Source organism: Hemiscyllium ocellatum, chromosome 46, assembly GCF_020745735.1.
Source record: "Hemiscyllium ocellatum isolate sHemOce1 chromosome 46, sHemOce1.pat.X.cur, whole genome shotgun sequence".
Lineage (NCBI taxonomy): Eukaryota > Metazoa > Chordata > Chondrichthyes > Orectolobiformes > Hemiscylliidae > Hemiscyllium > Hemiscyllium ocellatum.
This window is the reverse complement of record NC_083446.1, coordinates 7572690-7593390: the sequence shown is the minus strand read 5'-3', so window position 1 is coordinate 7593390 and position 20701 is coordinate 7572690. Positions and strand designations below refer to the sequence as shown.

General features: G+C 51.3%; 1 protein-coding gene across 1 annotated transcript in view; it reads left to right on the top strand.

The window, feature by feature from the left end:
- Window positions 1–20471, top strand: part of zfpl1 (zinc finger protein-like 1) — a 47900-nt gene extending 27429 nt beyond the window's left edge. The window contains exons 2-7 of the mRNA XM_060855712.1: window positions 8305–8416; window positions 12406–12599; window positions 13094–13169; window positions 13997–14161; window positions 14736–14877; window positions 17314–20471. Coding sequence (XP_060711695.1) covers window positions 8305–8416; window positions 12406–12599; window positions 13094–13169; window positions 13997–14161; window positions 14736–14877; window positions 17314–17500 — 876 coding nt within the window. The 3' untranslated portion in view covers window positions 17501–20471. The remainder of the gene's footprint in view (window positions 1–8304; window positions 8417–12405; window positions 12600–13093; window positions 13170–13996; window positions 14162–14735; window positions 14878–17313) is intronic.
- Window positions 20472–20701: the final 230 nt, after the last annotated feature.

Sequence of the window (20701 nt, the reverse complement as noted above, 5' to 3'; positions counted from 1 at the left end):
GAGAGACTGGGTTATATATACTGTATAAATAATCACCAGGTCACAGAGAGAGAGACTGGGTTATACATACTGTATAAATAATCACCCTGTCACTGAGAGAGAGACTGGGTTATTTCCACTGTATAAATAATCACCCTGTCTCTGAGAGAGAGACTGGGGTATATATACTGTATAAATAATCACCATGTCACAGAGAGAGAGAGACTGGGTTATATATACTGTATAAATAATCACCCTGTCACTGAGAGAGAGAGACTGGGTTATATATACTGTATAAATAATCACCCTGTCACAGAGAGAGAGAGACTGGGTTATATATACTGTATAAATAATCACCCTGTCACTGAGAGAGAGAGACTGGGTTATATATACTGTATAAATAATCACCCTGTCACAGAGAGAGAGAGACTGGGTTATATATACTGTATAAATAATCACCCTGTCACTGAGAGAGAGAGACTGGGTTATATATACTGTATAAATAATCACCATGTCACAGAGAGAGAGAGACTGGGTTATATACACTGTATAAATAATCACCCTGTCACTGAGGGAGAGGGACTGGGTTATATATACTGTATAAATAATCACCATGTCACTGAGAGAGAGACTGGGTTATATATACTGTATAAATAATCACCCTGTCACTGAGAGAGAGACTGGGTTATATACACTTTATAAATAATCACCCTGTCACTGAGAGAGAGACTGGGGTATATATACTGTATAAATAATCACCCTGTCACTGAGGGAGAGACTGGGTTATATACACTGTATAAATAATCACCATGTCACAGAGAGAGAGAGAGACTGGGTTATATATACTGTATAAATAATCACCAGGTCACAGAGAGAGAGACTGGGTTATATATACTGTATAAATAAACTCCCTGTCACTGAGAGAGGGACTGGGTTATATATACTGTATAAATAATCACCCTGTCACTGAGAGAGAGACTGGGTTATATACACTGTATAAATAATCACCCTGTCACTGAGAGAGAGAGACTGGGTTATATATACTGTATAAATAATCACCATGTCACAGAGAGAGAGAGACTGGGTTATATGCACTGTATAAATAATCACCCTGTCACTGAGAGAGAGAGACTGGGTTATATATACTGTATAAATAATCACCCTGTCACAGAGAGAGAGAGACTGGGTTATATACACTGTATAAATAATCACCCTGTCACTGAGAGAGAGACTGGGTTATATATACTGTATAAATAATCACCCTGTCACTGAGAGAGAGAGACTGGGGGATACATACTGTATAAATAATCACCATGTCAATGAGAGAGAGACTGGGTTATATATACACTATACATAATCACCCTGTCACTGAGAGAGAGACTGGGTTATATATACTGTATGAATAATCACCCTGTCATATAGAGAGAGACTGGGTTATATATACTGTCTAAATAATCACCCTGTCATAGAGAGGGACTGGGTTATATATACTGTATAAATAATCACCATGTCAGTGAGAGAGAGACTGGGTTATATATACTGTGTAAATAATCCTCATGTCAGTGAGAGAGAGACTGGGTTATATATACTGTGTAAATAATCCTCATGTCACTGAGAGAGAGACTGGGTTATATATACTGTATAAATAATCACCCTGTCACTGAGAGAGAGACTGGGTTATATATACTGTATAAATAATCACCCTGTCACTGAGAGAGAGACTGGGTATATATACTGTATAAATAATCACCCTGTCACTGAGGGAGAGAGACTGGGGTATATATACTGTATAAATAATCACCATGTCACAGAGAGAGAGAGAGACTGGGTTATATATACTGTATAAATAATCACCCTGTCACAGAGAGAGAGAGACTGGGTTATATACACTGTATAAATAATCACCCTGTCACTGAGAGAGAGAGACTGGGTTATATATACTGTATAAATAATCACCCTGTCACTGAGGGAGAGACTGGGTTATATACACTGTATAAATAATCACCATGTCACAGAGAGAGAGAGAGACTGGGTTATATATACTGTATAAATAATCACCCTGTCACAGAGAGAGAGAGACTGGGTTATATACACTGTATAAATAATCACCCTGTCACTGAGAGAGAGAGACTGGGTTATATATACTGTATAAATAATCACCAGGTCACAGAGAGAGAGACTGGGCTATATATACTGTATAAATAATCACCCTGTCACTGAGAGAGGGACTGGGTTATATATACTGTATAAATAATCACCATGTCACTGAGAGAGAGAGACTGGGTTATATATACTGTATAAATAATCACCCTGTCACTGAGAGAGAGAGACTGGGTTATATATACTGTATAAATAATCACCCTGTCACTGAGAGAGAGAGACTGGGTTATATATACTGTATAAATAATCACCAGGTCACTGAGGGAGAGACTGGGTTATATATACTGTATAAATAATCACCCTGTCACTGAGAGAGAGACTGGGTTATATATACTGTATAAATAATCGCCAGGTCACTGAGAGAGAGACTGGGTTATATATACTGTATAAATAATCACCCTGTCACTGAGGGAGAGACTGGGTTATATATACTGTATAAATAATCACCCTGTCACTGAGAGAGAGAGACTGGGTTATATATACTGTATAAATAATCACCCTGTCACTGAGAGAGAGAGACTGGGTTATATATACTGTATAAATAATCACCCTGTCACTGAGAGAGAGACTGGGTTATATATACTGTATAAATAATCACCCTGTCACTGAGAGAGAGACTGGGTTATATATACTGTATAAATAATCACCCTGTCACTGAGAGAGAGACTGGGTTATATATACTGTATAAATAATCACCCTGTCACTGAGAGAGGGACTGGGTTATATATACTGTATAAATAATCACCCTGTCACTGAGAGAGAGACTGGGTTATATATACTGTATAAATAATCACCCTGTCACTGAGAGAGAGACTGGGTTATATATACTGTATAAATAATCACCCTGTCACTGAGAGAGAGAGACTGGGTTATATATACTGTATAAATAATCACCCTGTCACTGAGAGAGAGACTGGGTTATATATACTGTATAAATAATCACCCTGTCACTGAGAGAGAGACTGGGTTATATATACTGTATAAATAATCACCCTGTCACTGAGAGAGAGACTGGGTTATATATACTGTATAAATAATCCCCCTGTCACTGAGGGAGAGACTGGGTTATATATACTGTATAAATAATCCCCCTGTCACTGAGAGAGAGACTGGGTTATATATACTGTATAAATAATCACCCTGTCACTGAGAGAGAGACTGGGTTATATATACTGTATAAATAATCACCCTGTCACTGAGAGAGGGACTGGGTTATATATACTGTATAAATAATCACCCTGTCACTGAGGGAGAGACTGGGTTATATATACTGTATAAATAATCACCCTGTCACTGAGAGAGAGAGAGACTGGGTTATATATACTGTATAAATAATCACCAGGTCACTGAGAGAGAGACTGGGTTATATATACTGTATAAATAATCACCCTGTCACTGAGAGAGAGACTGGGTTATATATACTGTATAAATAATCACCCTGTCACTGAGAGAGAGAGAGCCTGGGTTATATATACTGTATAAATAATCACCAGGTCACTGAGAGAGAGACTGGGTTATATATACTGTATAAATAATCACCCTGTCACTGAGAGAGAGAGAGACTGGGTTATATATACTGTATAAATAATCACCAGGTCACTGAGAGATAGACTGGGTTATATATACTGTATAAATAATCACCAGGTCACTGAGAGAGAGACTGGGTTATATATACTGTATAAATAATCACCCTGTCACTGAGAGAGAGAGACTGGGTTATATATACTGTATAAATAATCACCCTGTCACTGAGAGAGAGAGACTGGGTTATATATACTGTATAAATAATCACCAGGTCACTGAGGGAGAGACTGGGTTATATATACTGTATAAATAATCACCCTGTCACTGAGAGAGAGAGACTGGGTTATATATACTGTATAAATAATCACCCTGTCACTGAGGGAGAGACTGGGTTATATATACTGTATAAATAATCACCAGGTCACTGAGAGATAGACGGTGTTATATATATTGTATAAATAATCACCCTGTCACTGAGAGAGAGAGACTGGGTTATATATACTGTATAAATAATCACCCTGTCACTGAGGGAGAGACTGGGTTATATATACTGTATAAATAATCACCAGGTCACTGAGAGAGAGACTGGGTGATATACACTGTATAAATAATCACCCTGTCACAGAGAGAGAGAGACTGGGTTATATATACTGTATAAATAATCACCCTGTCACTGAGAGAGAGACTGGGTTATATATACTGTATAAATAATCACCCTGTCACTGAGAGAGAGACTGGGTTATATATACTGTATAAATAATCACCCTGTCACTGAGAGAGAGACTGGGTTATATATACTGTATAAATAATCACCCTGTCACTGAGAGAGGGACTGGGTTATATATACTGTATAAATAATCACCCTGTCACTGAGGGAGAGACTGGGTTATATATACTGTATAAATAATCACCATCTCACTGAGGGAGAGACTGGGTTATATATACTGTATAAATAATCACCCTGTCACTGAGAGAGAGACTGGGTTATATATACTGTATAAATAATCACCCTGTCACTGAGGGAGAGACTGGGTTATATATACTGTATAAATAATCACCCTGTCACTGAGAGAGAGAGAGACTGGGTTATATATACTGTATAAATAATCACCAGGTCACTGAGAGATAGACTGGGTTATATATACTGTATAAATAATCACCAGGTCACTGAGAGAGAGACTGGGTTATATATACTGTATAAATAATCACCCTGTCACTGAGGGAGAGACTGGGTTATATATACTGTATAAATAATCACCAGGTCACTGAGAGAGAGACTGGGTTATATATACTGTATAAATAATCACCCTGTCACTGAGAGAGAGACTGGGTTATATATACTGTATAAATAATCACCCTGTCACTGAGAGAGAGACTGGGTTATATATACTGTATAAATAATCACCCTGTCACTGAGAGAGAGAGAGACTGGGTTATATATACTGTATAAATAATCACCCTGTCACTGAGAGAGAGAGACTGGGTTATATATACTGTATAAATAATCACCATGTCACAGAGAGAGAGAGACTGGGTTATATACACTGTATAAATAATCACCCTGTCACTGAGGGAGAGGGACTGGGTTATATATACTGTATAAATAATCACCATGTCACTGAGAGAGAGACTGGGTTATATATACTGTATAAATAATCACCCTGTCACTGAGAGAGAGACTGGGTTATATATACTGTATAAATAATCACCCTGTCACTGAGAGGGGGACTGGGTTATATATACTGTATAAATAATCACCCTGTCACTGAGAGAGAGACTGGGGTATATATACTGTATAAATAATCACCCTGTCACTGAGGGAGAGACTGGGTTATATACACTGTATAAATAATCACCCTGTCACTGAGAGAGAGAGACTGGGTTATATATACTGTATAAATAATCACCATGTCACAGAGAGAGAGAGACTGGATTATATGCACTGTATAAATAATCACCCTGTCACTGAGAGAGAGAGACTGGGTTATATATACTGTATAAATAATCACCCTGTCACAGAGAGAGAGAGACTGGGTTATATACACTGTATAAATAATCACCCTGTCACTGAGAGAGAGACTGGGTTATATATACTGTATAAATAATCACCCTGTCACTGAGAGAGAGAGACTGGGGGATACATACTGTATAAATAATCACCATGTCAATGAGAGAGAGACTGGGTTATATATACACTATACATAATCACCCTGTCACTGAGAGAGAGACTGGGTTATATATACTGTATGAATAATCACCCTGTCATATAGAGAGAGACTGGGTTATATATACTGTCTAAATAATCACCCTGTCATAGAGAGGGACTGGGTTATATATACTGTATAAATAATCACCATGTCAGTGAGAGAGAGACTGGGTTATATATACTGTGTAAATAATCCTCATGTCAGTGAGAGAGAGACTGGGTTATATATACTGTGTAAATAATCCTCATGTCACTGAGAGAGAGACTGGGTATATATACTGTATAAATAATCACCAGGTCACAGAGAGAGAGACTGGGTTATATATACTGTATAAATAATCACCCTGTCACTGAGAGAGGGACTGGGTTATATATACTGTATAAATAATCACCCTGTCACTGAGAGAGAGACTGGGTTATATACACTGTATAAATAATCACCCTGTCACTGAGAGAGAGAGACTGGGTATATATACTGTATAAATAATCACCATGTCACAGAGAGAGAGAGACTGGGTTATATGCACTGTATAAATAATCACCCTGTCACTGAGAGAGAGAGACTGGGTTATATATACTGTATAAATAATCACCCTGTCACAGAGAGAGAGAGACTGGGTTATATACACTGTATAAATAATCACCCTGTCACTGAGAGAGAGACTGGGTTATATATACTGTATAAATAATCACCCTGTCACTGAGAGAGAGAGACTGGGGGATACATACTGTATAAATAATCACCATGTCAATGAGAGAGAGACTGGGTTATATATACACTATACATAATCACCCTGTCACTGAGAGAGAGACTGGGTTATATATACTGTATAAATAATCACCCTGTCACTGAGAGAGAGACTGGGGTATATATACTGTATAAATAATCACCCTGTCACTGAGGGAGAGAGACTGGGGTATATATACTGTATAAATAATCACCCTGTCACTGAGGGAGAGAGACTGGGTTATATACACTGTATAAATAATCACCCTGTCACTGAGGGAGAGACTGGGTTATATACACTGTATAAATAATCACCAGGTCACTGAGAGAGAGAGACTGGGTTATATATACTGTATAAATAATCACCATGTCACTGAGAGAGAGATACTGGGTTATATACACTGTATAAATAATCACCCTGTCACTGAGAGAGAGAGACTGGGTTATATATACTGTATAAATAATCCCCCTGTCACTGAGAGAGAGACTGGGTTATATATACTGTGTAAATAATCACCATGTCACTGAGAGATAGAGAGACTGGGTTATATACACTGTATAAATAATCCCCCTGTCACAGAGAGAGACTGGGTTATATATACTGTATAAATAATCACCCTGTCACTGAGAGAGAGAGACTGGGGGATACATACTGTATAAATAATCACCATGTCAATGAGAGAGAGACTGGGTTATATATACACTATACATAATCACCCTGTCACTGAGAGAGAGACTGGGTTATATATACTGTATAAATAATCACCATCTCACTGAGAGATAGAGACTGGGTTATATATACTGTATAAATAATCACCCTGTCATATAGAGAGAGACTGGGTTATATATACTGTCTAAATAATCACCCTGTCATAGAGAGGGACTGGGTTATATATACTGTATAAATAATCACCATGTCAGTGAGAGAGAGACTGGGTTATATATACTGTGTAAATAATCCTCATGTCACTGAGAGAGAGACTGGGTTATATATACTGTATAAATAATCACCCTGTCACTGAGAGAGAGACTGGGTTATATATACTGTATAAATAATCACCATCTCACTGAGAGAGAGACTGGGTTATATATACTGTATAAATAATCACCATCTCACTGAGAGAGAGACTGGGTTATATATACTGTATAAATAATCACCCTGTCACTGAGAGAGAGACTGGGTTATATACACTGTATAAATAATCACCCTGTCACTGACAGAGAGACTGGGTTATATATACTGTATAAATAATCACCCTGTCACTGAGAGAGAGACTGGGTTATATATACTGTGTAAATAATCCCCATCTCACTGAGGGAGAGACTGGGTTATATATACTGTATAAATAATCACCCTATCACTGATAATGAGAGAGATGGAGGCTGTGTTCTATTACTGTATACTGTGTGAATAACCACAGAGCGAGTCAGAGAGAGAGACAGACTGACAAAGACTGGGCCATATCCTCTGCCCCATCAAACAGCCAATCAGTTCCAGGGCGTTCAGGAACTAGCACCAAACGATGGTTTTCCATCATCTCCAAGCCATCGTGACATTTTGTTTTCGATACTCTGCATCGTCCCTTTGCCCCAGGAAAACTGTGCGGTTTTCCCGTTGTCCGACAGTGAGCCGTGAATGCCGCGATGTCACGCTGTCCCCCTGGGTTTTAACGTCGCTTCTCTGTCTGTGTTCCTCTTCCCTGTTCAGTGTGTCGTCATGTCATATCTGCAGTGGCTTCAAGATAGCGATTACAATTCCAACTGCAACTTGTGCAATACCCCACTCACAGACGAAGACACCATCCGGTTAGTTTGCTATGGTGAGTGGCCTCCTGTCTCTTATGGAAGCAGCGACACCGCTGAACTGGCCGATATGTTTCCCATTGGGAGTATCTCGGAGTGGTACTGCCGGGGGGTGGTGTTCCCAAGTTTCTGCTGCCCTTGTCGTTTGAGATGGCGGTTGGTTTGGAAGGTGCTGTCTGAGGGGCTTTGGTGATTTGTAAGACGGTACACACTGCTGCTATGATGGAGGGAGTGAACGTTGGAGGTGGTGGATGGAGTGCTCATCCACCAGGCTACCCTGACCCGAACTGCTTTGAACGTCTTGTGCGGAGATTATTTTATCACCCCCCCCCCCACCATCTTACCCTGGGTAGGTGGGGTGCCCAGGGAGTCAGGAAGTGAGATACGTGCTGAATATTTTCCTGTGTACCTCTGCCAAGTTCCCATCCTTGTATCTGTGTGCATGTCCTGAGCACATGGGCCTCTGTGTGCCTGGTCCTGCATACGTCTGTTCCTCTGCGTGTTCCTGACCACATGTATGTGAGTTCTCTCCCCTGTGTGTGCTCCCATGTCTGTGCAGTGTTGGTGGGTGGCACGCTGCTGTATTTCTGCACACGGTTTCCCCTCTCCTGGTCCTTTCACCATTCCTGTTTTTGCACCACTCGTGTTTCGGTGTTCCCTTTGAGTTCCATCCCAGCTTATGTTCCTGAGTGTCTTCCTGTTTGTGTGTGTCTGCGTGGGTGTCCGTGTATATTTACGTGTGTGTGTGTGTGTGTGTGTGTACCTGTGTGTTCACACTGGAGAAGAATAAAAGCAGGCTACAAACTGACTCAGAATACCCTTGGTTCACGGTCAAAGACCCCCCTGGTCCAGAGGGTTCTCTGCTCAGTTTACCATCCAGACCTGCTTTTCTGTCGGTTCGTCCCGTTCCTCATGAAAGGCTTTTCCTCGACTCTCCTGCTCCTGACCCGCTGTGCTTTTCCAGCGCCACTCCCTCAACTCCGATCTCCAGCGTCTGCAGCCCTCCCTTTCTCCCAGTCGGTTCGGACGGTCCCAACTTCCCCCCCCTGACTGCACAGGGACGGCTGGGGTGGCAGGGGAAGAGGTGGTCAAGGGGAGGGGGTGGCGCTGGGAAGGGCACAGCATGAGGGGCAGCATCTGAGGGGCAAGAGAATCGGCGTTTCTCTTGTCAGTCCTTCTCCCGCAATGGCAGTGCCCGCTGTCCCCTGGCAGCATTAGGTCAGACTGGCATTCTGGAAGCATGTTTACCACGTTTCGTGATAGAGATTCCAACTGTCTCTCAACCTCCCTGCACCCCCCCCCCCCCCCCCCCCCCCCGGCACCTGGATCTCTCTTTTCTCTCCCTTTCTCTCTCTTTGCCCCCATTCTCCCTCACCCCCTTCCCCCTCCTCTCCCTCTTCCTTCCCCCTCTCTCTCTCCCCCCTCTCGCTCTCTTCCTTCCCCCCATTTACCCCTTTCATTCCATCTCCCCCCCTTCCCCTCTCTCTCTCCCCCCTTCCCCTCTCTCTCCCCCCTTCCCCTCTCTCTCCCCCTTCCCCTCTCTCTCCCCCCTTCCCCTCTCTCTCTCCCCCCCTTCCCCTCTCTCTCCTCTCTCTCCCCCCCTTCCCCCCTCTCTCTCCCCCCTTCCCCTCTCTCCCCCCTTCCCCTCTCTCTCCCCCCTTCCCCTCTCTCTCCCCCCTTCCCCTCTCTCTCCCCCCCTCCCCTCTCTCTCTCCCCCCTTCCCCTCTCTCTCCCCCCTTCCCCTCTCTCTCCCCCCTTCCCTCTCTCTCCCCCCTTCCCTTCTCTCTCCCCCCCTTCCCTTCTCTCCCCCCTTCCCCTCTCTCTCTCCCCTTCCCCCCTCTCTCTCTCTCCCCTTCCCCTCTCTCTCCCCCTTCCCTTCTCTCTCCCCCCCTTCCCTCTCTCTCTCTCCCCCCCCCCCCTCCCCTCTCTCCCCCCTTCCCCTCTCTCTCCCCCCTTCCCCTCTCTCTCCCCCCTTCCCCTCTCTCTCCCCCTCTCCCCCCTTCCCTCCCCTCTCTCTCTCCCCCCTTCCCCTCTCTCTCTCCCCCCTTCCACTCTCTCTCCCCCCTTCCCCTCTCTCTCCCCCCTTCCCTTCTCTCTCCCCCCCTTCCTTCTCTCCCCCCTTCCCCTCTCTCTCTCCCCGCCCCCCCTCTCTCTCTCCCCCTCCCCTCTCTCTCCCCCCCTCCCTTCTCCCTCCCCCCCGTCCCCCCTCCCCCCCCCCCCTTCCCCCCCCTCCCCCCCCCTTCCCTTCTCTCTCCCCCCCTTCCTCTCTCTCTCGGCCCCCTTCCTCTCTCTCTCGGCCCCCTTCCCCTCTCTCTCTCCCCCCTTCCTCTCTCTCTCTCCCCTTCCCCCCTCTCTCTCTCCCCTTCCCCTCTCTCTCCCCCCTTCCCTTCTCTCTCCCCCCCCCCCTTCCCCTCTCTCTCCCCCCCCTTCCCCTCTCTCTCCCCCCCTTCCCTTCTCTCTCCCCCCCCTTCCCCTCTCTCTCTCCCCCCTTCCCCTCTCTCTCTCCCCCCCTTCCCCTCTCTCTCTCCCCCCTTCCCCTCTCTCTCTCCCCCCCACCCCCCACCCCTTCCTGCCCCCTCTCTTCCCTCCCCCCCCACCCCCCACCCCTTCCTGCCCCCTCTCTTCCCATCTTCTGCCCTCCTCCCGTTCCGCTAGGAGTGGAAGTAAGGCCATTCGGCCCATTGAGTCCACTCCACCATTCAATCCTGGCTGATGGCCATTTCGACGCCACTTACCCGCACTCTCCCCGTAGCCCTTAATTCGTCTCCACCCTCTTTCGCCCCCTCCCACCCCGCTCTACCCTCCACTGTCATCCCCTTCTCACACACACCGACGCGCCCCCCCCAACACTCCCACCCCCCCACCCCCATGTGATTGCCTGTTTGGAGTCGGTGAGGTGTGCGCTACGCTGACACGTGTGCGTTGGGACGTAACGGCCAAGTTGATTGTGTTTTTTTTCCCCAATTCATTGACTTGTGTGACCCGCACGTTGCTGGCTGTGCCCAATGTTTTATTGCCCTGTTCCTAACTGCCCCTTGAGAGGGTGGAGGTGGCCTGGCACCTTGAACTGCTGCAGTGCCACCTCCCACAGGGCTGGGCGACGAATCCAAGGAAGGGTCCCTGGGCGTTCAATCTGATGTCTCCCCACAGATGCCGCCAGACCTGCTGAGCTTTTCCAGCAATTTCTGTTCTCGCAGATGGTGGGATTTAAATCCAGGCAAAAGCCTGGAATTAAGAGTCTCGTGATGACCATGGAGAAAGTGGCACAGTGGGTTACCACTGCTGCCTCACAGCGCCAGAGACCCGGGTTCAATTCCCGCCTCAGGTGACTGACTGTGTGGAGTTTGCACGTTCTCCCCGTGTCTGCGTGGGTTTCCCCCGGGTGCTCCGGTTTCCTCCCACAGTCCAAAGATGTGCGGGTCAGGTGAATTGGCCATGTTAAATTGCCCGTAGTGTTAGGTTAGGGGTAAATGTAGGGGAATGGGTGGGTTGCGCTTCGGAGGGTCGGTGTGGACTTGTTGGGCCGAAGGGCCTGTTTCCACACTGTAAGTAATCTAATCTTAAAAAAACAGAGGACTTTAGAAGCTAGAGATCAGATTCCAGCGAGTAGTGCTGGAAAAGCACAGCCGGTCAGGCAGCATCCGAGGAGCAGGAGAGTCGAGGTTTCGGGCAAGAGCCCTTCCTCGAATGAGGAACCCTTGCTAATTGTTGGGGGGAAATAACCCGACCTGGTACACTTCCTGTCCCTTTTAGGGACTGAAACCGCCGTCCTTACGTGGTCTGGGCCTACACGTGACTCCAGACTCGTGGCTGACTCTTAACTGCCCTCTGGGCTGTTAGGGATGGGTAATAAATGCAGATCAGTGATTGTGAAGGACCCCGTCCTGTCAAGTTCTCAGTGAGGAGTTAATTCCCAGTGAGTGTGAGCTGATCCCGTCTCCCTTTTCCTTCCCCGCACCTCCCCCCCCCCCCCGCCCCCCCCCCCCCCCCCCCCAATCGGCTGCAGACATTTTCCACTGGTCCTGTCTGAACAAGATGGCCGCCCAGCTGCCGAAGAACACCGCGCCGGCTGGCTACCAGTGCCCGATGTGCAAGGGCCCCATCTTCCCCCAGGCCAACACTGTCAGCCCCGTGGCTAACGTGCTGAAGGAGAGGCTGTCCACGGTGAACTGGGCTCGCGTAGGCCTTGGACTCCCACTGGTGAGAGGGCGCGGTGGGTGTGGTGGGGGTCCCTGCCTGTCACAGCCAAGATGGTTTGCTGACCGCGTGACTTGGCATCTGAATGCCCTATTCCCCCGAGGTGGCGATGCCCCCTGCAGTTGAATGGCCCTTGTGTTGTTGCCACGATGCCCCATGCAGTTGAATAGACCCAAGCTGGTGCTGCTCTGGGAGCCCACGTATTTGGTGGCTTTGGGTTGCTTTAACTGCGATGCCCCATGCAGTCGACTGCCCTGGATATTGTCATCGCGACGCCTCGTGCAGTCAAATTGGGGGCGGTGGTGGGAGGGGGGTCACCTCAGTGGGACTGGAATTGGGCTATCGATCACTGTTGGGGGAGTGCAGGATGGCAGTGCCAACCCCTGGGTCCCCCAGCCCGGGGCAGGGAGGGTTGGGGTCTTGTTGCTGACTCTCTTCCCCCACCCCTCCCCCCGGTTTGCTGTTCCCTCCTCACCCGGTGCTGCCCCTTGTTTCAGATTGACGAGGTCCAGCCCCCTCACGACCAGGAGTCACTCGACAGTACGGACTACGCTGATTGGTCGGTCCTTCCTGGTAAGTTGCTGCATTGTTATAGCGCCGGCAGGGCTTTGGCCGGGGCTCACCCGCCCCTCGGTGTGCTCCGTTTCCGAGTGTAACCCCAGACTGGGACCTGTCCTCTCCCCTACCTTACCCCGCACTTCCCTTCTGGACGCTGGGTCCCAGCTCCCTCCACCTCCCCCTCCTCTTCCCATCCTCTGGGCCTTTGATTCCCCCAACTCAACCTGCCCCTCCACTCCCCCCAAAATCCCTCAGCTCAACCTGCCATGGAGCCCGCTCCCAACAGCCTGCTGGAGCCCACTCTCTGGACCTGCTGGAGCTCGCTCCCATCAGCCTGCTGGGACCCACTGCTTGGGTGTGATGGAACCCAGTCCAGTCAGCCTGCTGGAGCCCACTACCTGGATCTGCTGGAGTCTGCTCCCATCAGCCTGCTGGAGGCTGCCTGGGCCTGCTGGAAGCTGCTCCCACCAGCCTGCTGGAGCTTGGGCCTGCTGGAAGCCGCACCCCAGCCACCTGCTGGAGCCCACTGCCTGGGTCTGCTGGAGCCCACTCCCAGCAGCCTGCTGGAGCCTACTCCCTGAGTCTACTGGAGCCTGCTGGAACTCCCCCACCCCGCACACCCCCCTGGCCTGGTGTTCCCCAGCCCAACCCCCCCCTCCCCCCTTAAGCTGGCATTCCCTGGTACGGTTGGTGGTGTGTTCAGTGACGATGCGGCCTCCTGCCTCCCTCAGGTGGCTCCTGATGGTGACTGACTGGGCAGCGAGGTTCCTCTGTTGTGCTGTCACGTTGCTGCCCTGCATCTCCCTCTCTCTCTCTCTCTGTGTCTCTCCCGCTCCCCGCAGATCCCAGCACAGATGAGGCCTCCGGGCGGACCCAGCCTTACCCCTTGGGCGCGGCCTACTCTCCCCGGCAGGCTTACGGCACGGAGCTGAGCGACGGGGGAGCGAAGGAGGGCCCGGGCGTGGTCACTGTGATGCCCGAAAACGAATCCATCACCCTGACAACCGGTCAGTCCCTGGCGCGCGCTCGCACGGGGCGGGGGCGTGGAATGGTGGGAGCGTGGACATGACCTGGCTGGGGTTGGGGAGACTTGTCTGTATTGGGGGGGGCGCGTACAGACCCCCCCCCCCCCCCCCCCCCGGGCGAGGGGTGGGGGTGGGAGATGCTGACCCACGTGGACCCACTCTGCCCCTCATCTATCGCGGAGGGTGCTCTGGCCTTTTCCCCACAGAGCAAGCCATCCCCTCTCCCTTCGCGACACCCCTCGCAGTCGAATATCTGTCGCGGTGGAAGTCCTCGTTCAGATGGGGGGATAGGGATGCTGCCCCCGACCCCATCGCTCCCCCATTTTTAATCACCTCCACCCCCAACCCCGAGTGGTTTGCTAAGTGTCTGACGCTGGGGAGGTGAAAATATTCGCTCCCGCTCCACGTGTTGGGTGATCAGTAACCAGCCCCCCGCGCAGTTACCTCCTGCCTCTCAGTGACCCCGTTCTCTCTCTCTCTCTCTCTCTCTCTCTCTGTCTCTGTCTCTGTCTCTCTCCCCCCGTTCCATCCCTCCCCAACGTTCTGCCGTTCTCAGGGAGCTCTCTGGCATCCTCGCCCCGGAAGGTCTACGACACCATGGCGCGGGAAGCGACCAGGTCCACGGAAACGCGCATCGATTTCGACGACGACAAATACCGACGGCGCCCAGCTCTCAGCTGGTTTGCACGGTGGTTCAAGTAAGCAGGAAAGCTCCCTCTACACTGTTTCTCCCCCCCCCCATCAAACACTCCCCAGGACAGGGACAGCACGGGGTTAGATACAGAGTAAAACTCCCTCTACACTGTCCCCGCATCAAACACTCCCCAGGACAGAGGCAGCACGGGGTTAGATACAGAGTAAAACTCCCTCTACAGTGTCCCCGCATCAAACACTCCCCAGGACAGGGACAGCACGGGGTTAGATACAGAGTAAAACTCCCTCTACAGTGTCCCCGCATCAAACACTCCCCAGGACAGGGACAGCACGGGGTTAGATACAGAGTAAAACTCCCTCTACACTGTCCCCGCATCAAACACTCCCCAGGACAGGGACAGCACGGGGTTAGATACAGAGTAAAACTCCCTCTACACTGTCCCCGCATCAAACACTCCCCAGGACAGGGTGTGATCTGAAGCTCAAATCTTTGGTCTACGCAGGAAGCTGTTGAACTATATGGGGCATCGCTGGATGGCAGTGAACGTTTCTCTCTGTCTGTTGTCCCTCCCCGTCCAGAGGTTGCGGTAGCTCACCCAGACGTCAGGCTGCAGGAAACCCCAGGCCTGCGCTGCCTCTCCTCCTGCAGTGCGCTGGGTGCCTCATGGCCTGCGTGTGGGAGCGGGGGGGATGGAGGATCCCCATTCCGTTCGGGTACCTGGCGTCATTACCCGGCTCCTTGTCATGGGAACCCGTCCCCACCTCGGACGAAACCCTTGGCCGTGCCTTCGTTATCTCTTGAACGTTGCGAGACCGGGCGAAAGGTTTTAAAAAGACACAAGGGGCAATTCTTTTTACCCAGAGGGCGGTTCGTGTGTGGAATGACCTTCCTGAGGAAGTGGTGGATTGTGGGTACAGTTACAACATTTAAAAGTCATTTGGATAAGAATAGGAAAGAGTTTGGAGGAGACAGGCAGCTGGGGCTAGTTTAGTTTGGGATTATGGGTCAGCATGGACTGGTTGGACCGAATGGTCTGTGTCAATGCTGTATGACCCTGACTTCATTTTGTCGCATTGATTTGACCTGACTGTGCTCGCTCTGCAGATCAGGGGAGGCGATGGTCTAGTCGTATTATCACTAGACTTTTAACTCAGAGACGCAGGTTATGTTCTGCAGGCCTGCGTTCAAATCTGACCAAGCCGTAATTTGAATTCATTAAAGAGTGTAATAATGACGGTCAAAAACACGGATCTTGTTCATTAATGTCCCTTCAGGGAAGGAAGCTGCAGTCCTTACCTGGCCTGGGCCTCCACGTGACCCCTGACCCCACAGCGATCTGTTGACACTCGATTCCCCGGTGGGATGGGCAATACGTGTTGGCCCAGCCAGTGATTCCTGAAGAAGGGCTTATGCCCGAAACGTCGAACCTCCTGCTCCTTGGATGCTGCCTGACCTGCTGCGCTTTTCCAGCAACACATTTCCAGCTCTGATCTCCAGCATCTGCAGGCCTCACTTTCTCCAGCCAGTGATGCCCACCTTCTGCCAGTGGGAATTCTAAAGAACTTCCCTGCTGTGGCGGGTTTAAGCTGTCGTCCCTCTGCTCCGAAAGGGTCAAGGGTTACAGGGCTAAGGCAGGGGAATGGAGCTGGGAAACCGGTTCGTCCCCGATGGGCTGAATGGCCGACTTGTGTTCCTCCACCTGACGGACAGGAGTTGGAGAAGGGGCAGAGGAACTGGGTTCCCAGGCAGCCTCTGGGCTGCGAGGTATGAACCGTAAAGTAAAGGTCAAACTCCCAGAGGAGCACAGGGCTGCTCTCCTGTTACAGGGTCAGAAAGGGAGAAGGGACGGTGGCTCAGTGGTTAGCAGTGCTGCCTCACAGCGCCAGGGTCCCAGGTTCGATCCCACCCTCGGGTGACTGTGTCGAGTTTGCACATTTTTCCCCCCCCCCCGTGTCTGCGTGGGTTTCCTCCAGTCCAAAGATGTGCAGGTTAGGGTGGATTGGCCGTGCTAAATTGTCCCATAGTGCCCAGGGATGTGCAGGTTAGGGTGGATTGGCCGTGCTAAATTGTCCCATAGTGCCCAGGGATGTGCAGGTTAGGTTGGATTGGCGATACAGGGAGAGGGTAAGAGGGGTGGGTCTGGATGGACTACTCTTAATGGGCCGAATGGCCTCTTTCCACACTATCGGGACTATACGACACCTTGTCAGAACATGCAAACTCCACACGAGAGAGTCACCGAGGGTGGAATTGAACCAGGGTCCTTGGCAGCGGGAGGCGGCAATGCTAACCACTGAGCCACCTGAACGGTGGGTCAATAGCCCCCTTCCTTCCGGAGTAAACTTCGATCAGTGACCCGATGGCTCTGCGATAACAGGGTGTCCCGCTGTCAGTTGACTTGCCCTTCTGTCAGTCTCCCACACAATGCCTCTCCTCACCCCTCACCTCTCTCTCTCTCTCTCTCTCTCTCTCCGGCCAGGAATGCCAGCGGAGCGAGGAAGCCGCCGCTCTCCCGGTTCCAGCGCTTTGCGGCGATCCTGCTGATCGGAATCCTGGGCTTCCTCACGCTGCTCGTCGTCATGTCCAAGCTCGGGAGAGCGTCTGTGGACAACGACCCCAACTGGGACCTAATGCAGAACCCCCACGTGCAAGTGGGAGCCGAGTAGTGAGGGTGGGGAGGTGGGTGGGAGGGGGAGGGACTCCTGTCATTCCACACCCACATGGCTCCCCCCCCCACCTCCGTCCCGCTCCTTGGGAATCTCTGGGTTGCTAAGTGATAAGCGGTATCGAATCCAGGTCTGCGGGCGCCGTGTCTCGGGACCCCCCCCGCCCATCTCCTGCGTTTGACCCCACTCAGGGGGTTCGAAAATGCCACCCCTCCCTCCTGCGCCGGGTGGGTCTTCCATTTCACTGACTCCAGCTTCCTTCCCTCCCTCCCTAGACGACCACCCGCACCACCTTACCCCCTCACTCTTGCCTCTCGGGGTAAGGTCCTGCGTATGCGATCGGGAACATTGTCTCAAAACCCTCTCTCCCTGCCAGCGCCCACCCCCCCACATCGCCAAATACCTTTAATTCTGGGATCGCACTGTGCACCAGTTCGATTCCCACTAGCACCCCACCCCCTCCACCTGTACAAACGTCTGGACACCTCCCTGGCTGCCACAGAGTTGACCCTCCCACCCCCACAGACTGACGCAGGGTAACGCTACCTCGGTGTAGTGACCACCCCCAATTGATGAATAGCCAGATTTTCCTTTGTTGGGGCGGGTAAAGACAGATTCTCTCGCCATGGGGGGGCGCGGACAGAGCAATAAACTGACCAGAAGGACTTAGACCATGGGGAGAGGCTTTATTTCATGGGGTGGGGCTGGGTTTTTTTATTTTGGGACAGCAACAATAAAGCGCTTTATCGACGTGACAGATGTCCCTTCCTGCGGCTGAATGCCCGCAGCGAGGTGTGGCTGGCGCTGACGTGAAGATCGTGCCCCTACCCCCTCCTGGGCTGGTGGGGGGAGTGGGTGAAGCAGACCGTGCGGGGTCGGCCGAGCCCACTTTGGTGCCACAGGAACGGGCCCTCCCCTACCCCACCCTCTCCGGTCCTCAGACGGGTTTCGGGACACCCCCTCAGTAGACCTCCTCCCGGAACATGATGATTTCCAGCTCGAACCAGGTCCTTCCCAGGAAAACCCAGAAGTTCAGAACTGTCGGGGGTGGGGGAGGGGGGGAAGGAAAGGGCGAGCAGGGTTTGGGGGTGGGGAGGATGGAAGGAGAGAGGTAAGGGGAGGGATGGAGAGAGAGAGAGAGAGAAAGGGAGGCAGTGTTAGCTGCTTGAACAAAAGAGGGTTCGGGGGGGCGGGTTTGTGAGTCAGCTTCCCCTTACCCCCTGAGGGGGCACGACTGCAGCTTTGTCCCCTCCCTCCCTCCTTCCCCCACCTTCCCCAGTGAGGTCTCTGACACGGTTTCTCCTTTCCTAATCCCACCCCCCCCCCCCCACACACTCTGTTTCTCCATGAAGTGTCCGGTGGTTGGCCTGGAATCCCTGTCCCTCTCCCGATCCCAGTGGGGAGACCCTCCCGCACTACCGTCTCTGGTCTGGGGGGGGTGGGAGACCCTCCCGCATTACCCTCTCGGAGGGGGGGGGGAGGTGAGGGGAGACCCTCCCGCATTACCCTCTTGGAGGGGGGGGAGGGGGGAGAGACCCTCCCGCATTACCATCTCCGGTCTTGGGGGGATGGGTGGTTGTCCGTTAACTTGGCGTGGCGTCTGGATGGTAAGGGGGTGGGTTGGACAGCCCCTGCGGTCGGTTGACCTTTGACTTCGTGGGCACCCCTCCCCTGACCATACCCTGGTGTTCGGATGCCCGAGCCCCCCAACACCCCCCCCCAGTGTTTGCTGGGGGAGGAGGGGGAGGGGACATGTCCCGCTTCTCCACCTGCTTCAGCCTCCTCACGCACTCGCGTTTCCTCCCCTCCCTCCCGCTGGCCTACCACCCCTCAGGCTTTCCCTCGAAGCTGGGGAGGGGGAGGGGGTTTGTGGAGGAGGAAGTGGGGCCCTCCCCCAGCGCTAAGGCTGCTCCCCCCCCCCCCCCCCCCCCCCATCCACATCCACGCCCACTCGCGCTGTCCCACCCACATCCACTCGCGCTGTCTCACCCACACCCACTCGCGCTGCCCCACCCACACCCACTCGCGCTGCCCCACCCACACCCACTCGCGCTGCCCCACCCACACCCACTCGCGCTGCCCCACCCACACCCACTCGCGCTGTCTCACCCACCCACGCCCACTCGCGCTGCCCCACCCACACCCACTCGCGCTGTCTCACCCACCCACCCCCACTGGCGCTGTCCCTCCCACCCACCCCCACTCGCGCTGCCCCACCCACCCCCACTGGCGCTGTCCCTCCCACCCACCCCCACCCGCGCTGTCCCACCCTCCCTGGCACCGTCTACCAGGCTTACCAGCTGAGGTTAATGCCAGCAGACAGAGGTGTTTGGCTCTGCTCTGCATCGAGTAAATGGCCCCCAGGATCGCCCAGTAAAAACTGACCACGTGCGACATCTGTGTGGGGGGGGGGGTGGGGAGGAGACAGAAGCGGGTTAAAGACCTCTGTACGACGTCTGGGTGGGATTCCCTCCCCCCCGCCCCCGAGAATCCCCAGGAGTCCTCTGGCACAGCGCATGGCCCTGACACCATGCCCCCAGGGGGAAACTCCCACCTTATGTTGGGGAGGGAGGGGGTTGATGGGAGAGAATCCCGGTCCGAGAGTTCACCTCGGTCAGCCTCTGTCACGTCAGCACACAGGCCTCCCTCACCCCCTCATCATCACTCCCCCACCTTGCAAATGCCTGAAGGAGTAGGGATGTTCCCACTGTGCAAGACCCCCACTCCCCCCTCCTCCCTTTCCGACACTAAATCCGACTGGAACCTGACACACCCACTCTGTCTCCAAATTCACTGCCAGGCTGGTGACACGGCCTGGAAAAGTCTGATTGATAAAGGTTTATCGAGGATATATTATACGCATATATCACACGAGTTTTTCTTTTGGCCTTTTCAGGATTTATTTTTTGGCGCGTTTCTTCTGAATCTTTGTATTTATGGATCTCTTAATAAAACAAAAACCTGTTCCATTTTTGGTTTCAATTGCATTGAATCTGGGTGGGTGGGGGAGAGGAGGGTGTGGAGGGAGAGAGGGGAGGTGGGTGTGGGAGGAGTGGAAGGGGTGGGCAGTGTTGGAGGAGAGGGGGGGTTGGGGGGTTGTGGGAGGGGTGGGGGTGTGTGCGAGGAGAGGGACGGGTGGGGGATGTGTGGGAGGAGAGGGACGGGTGGGGGATGTGTGGGAGGAGAGGGAGGGGTGGGGGG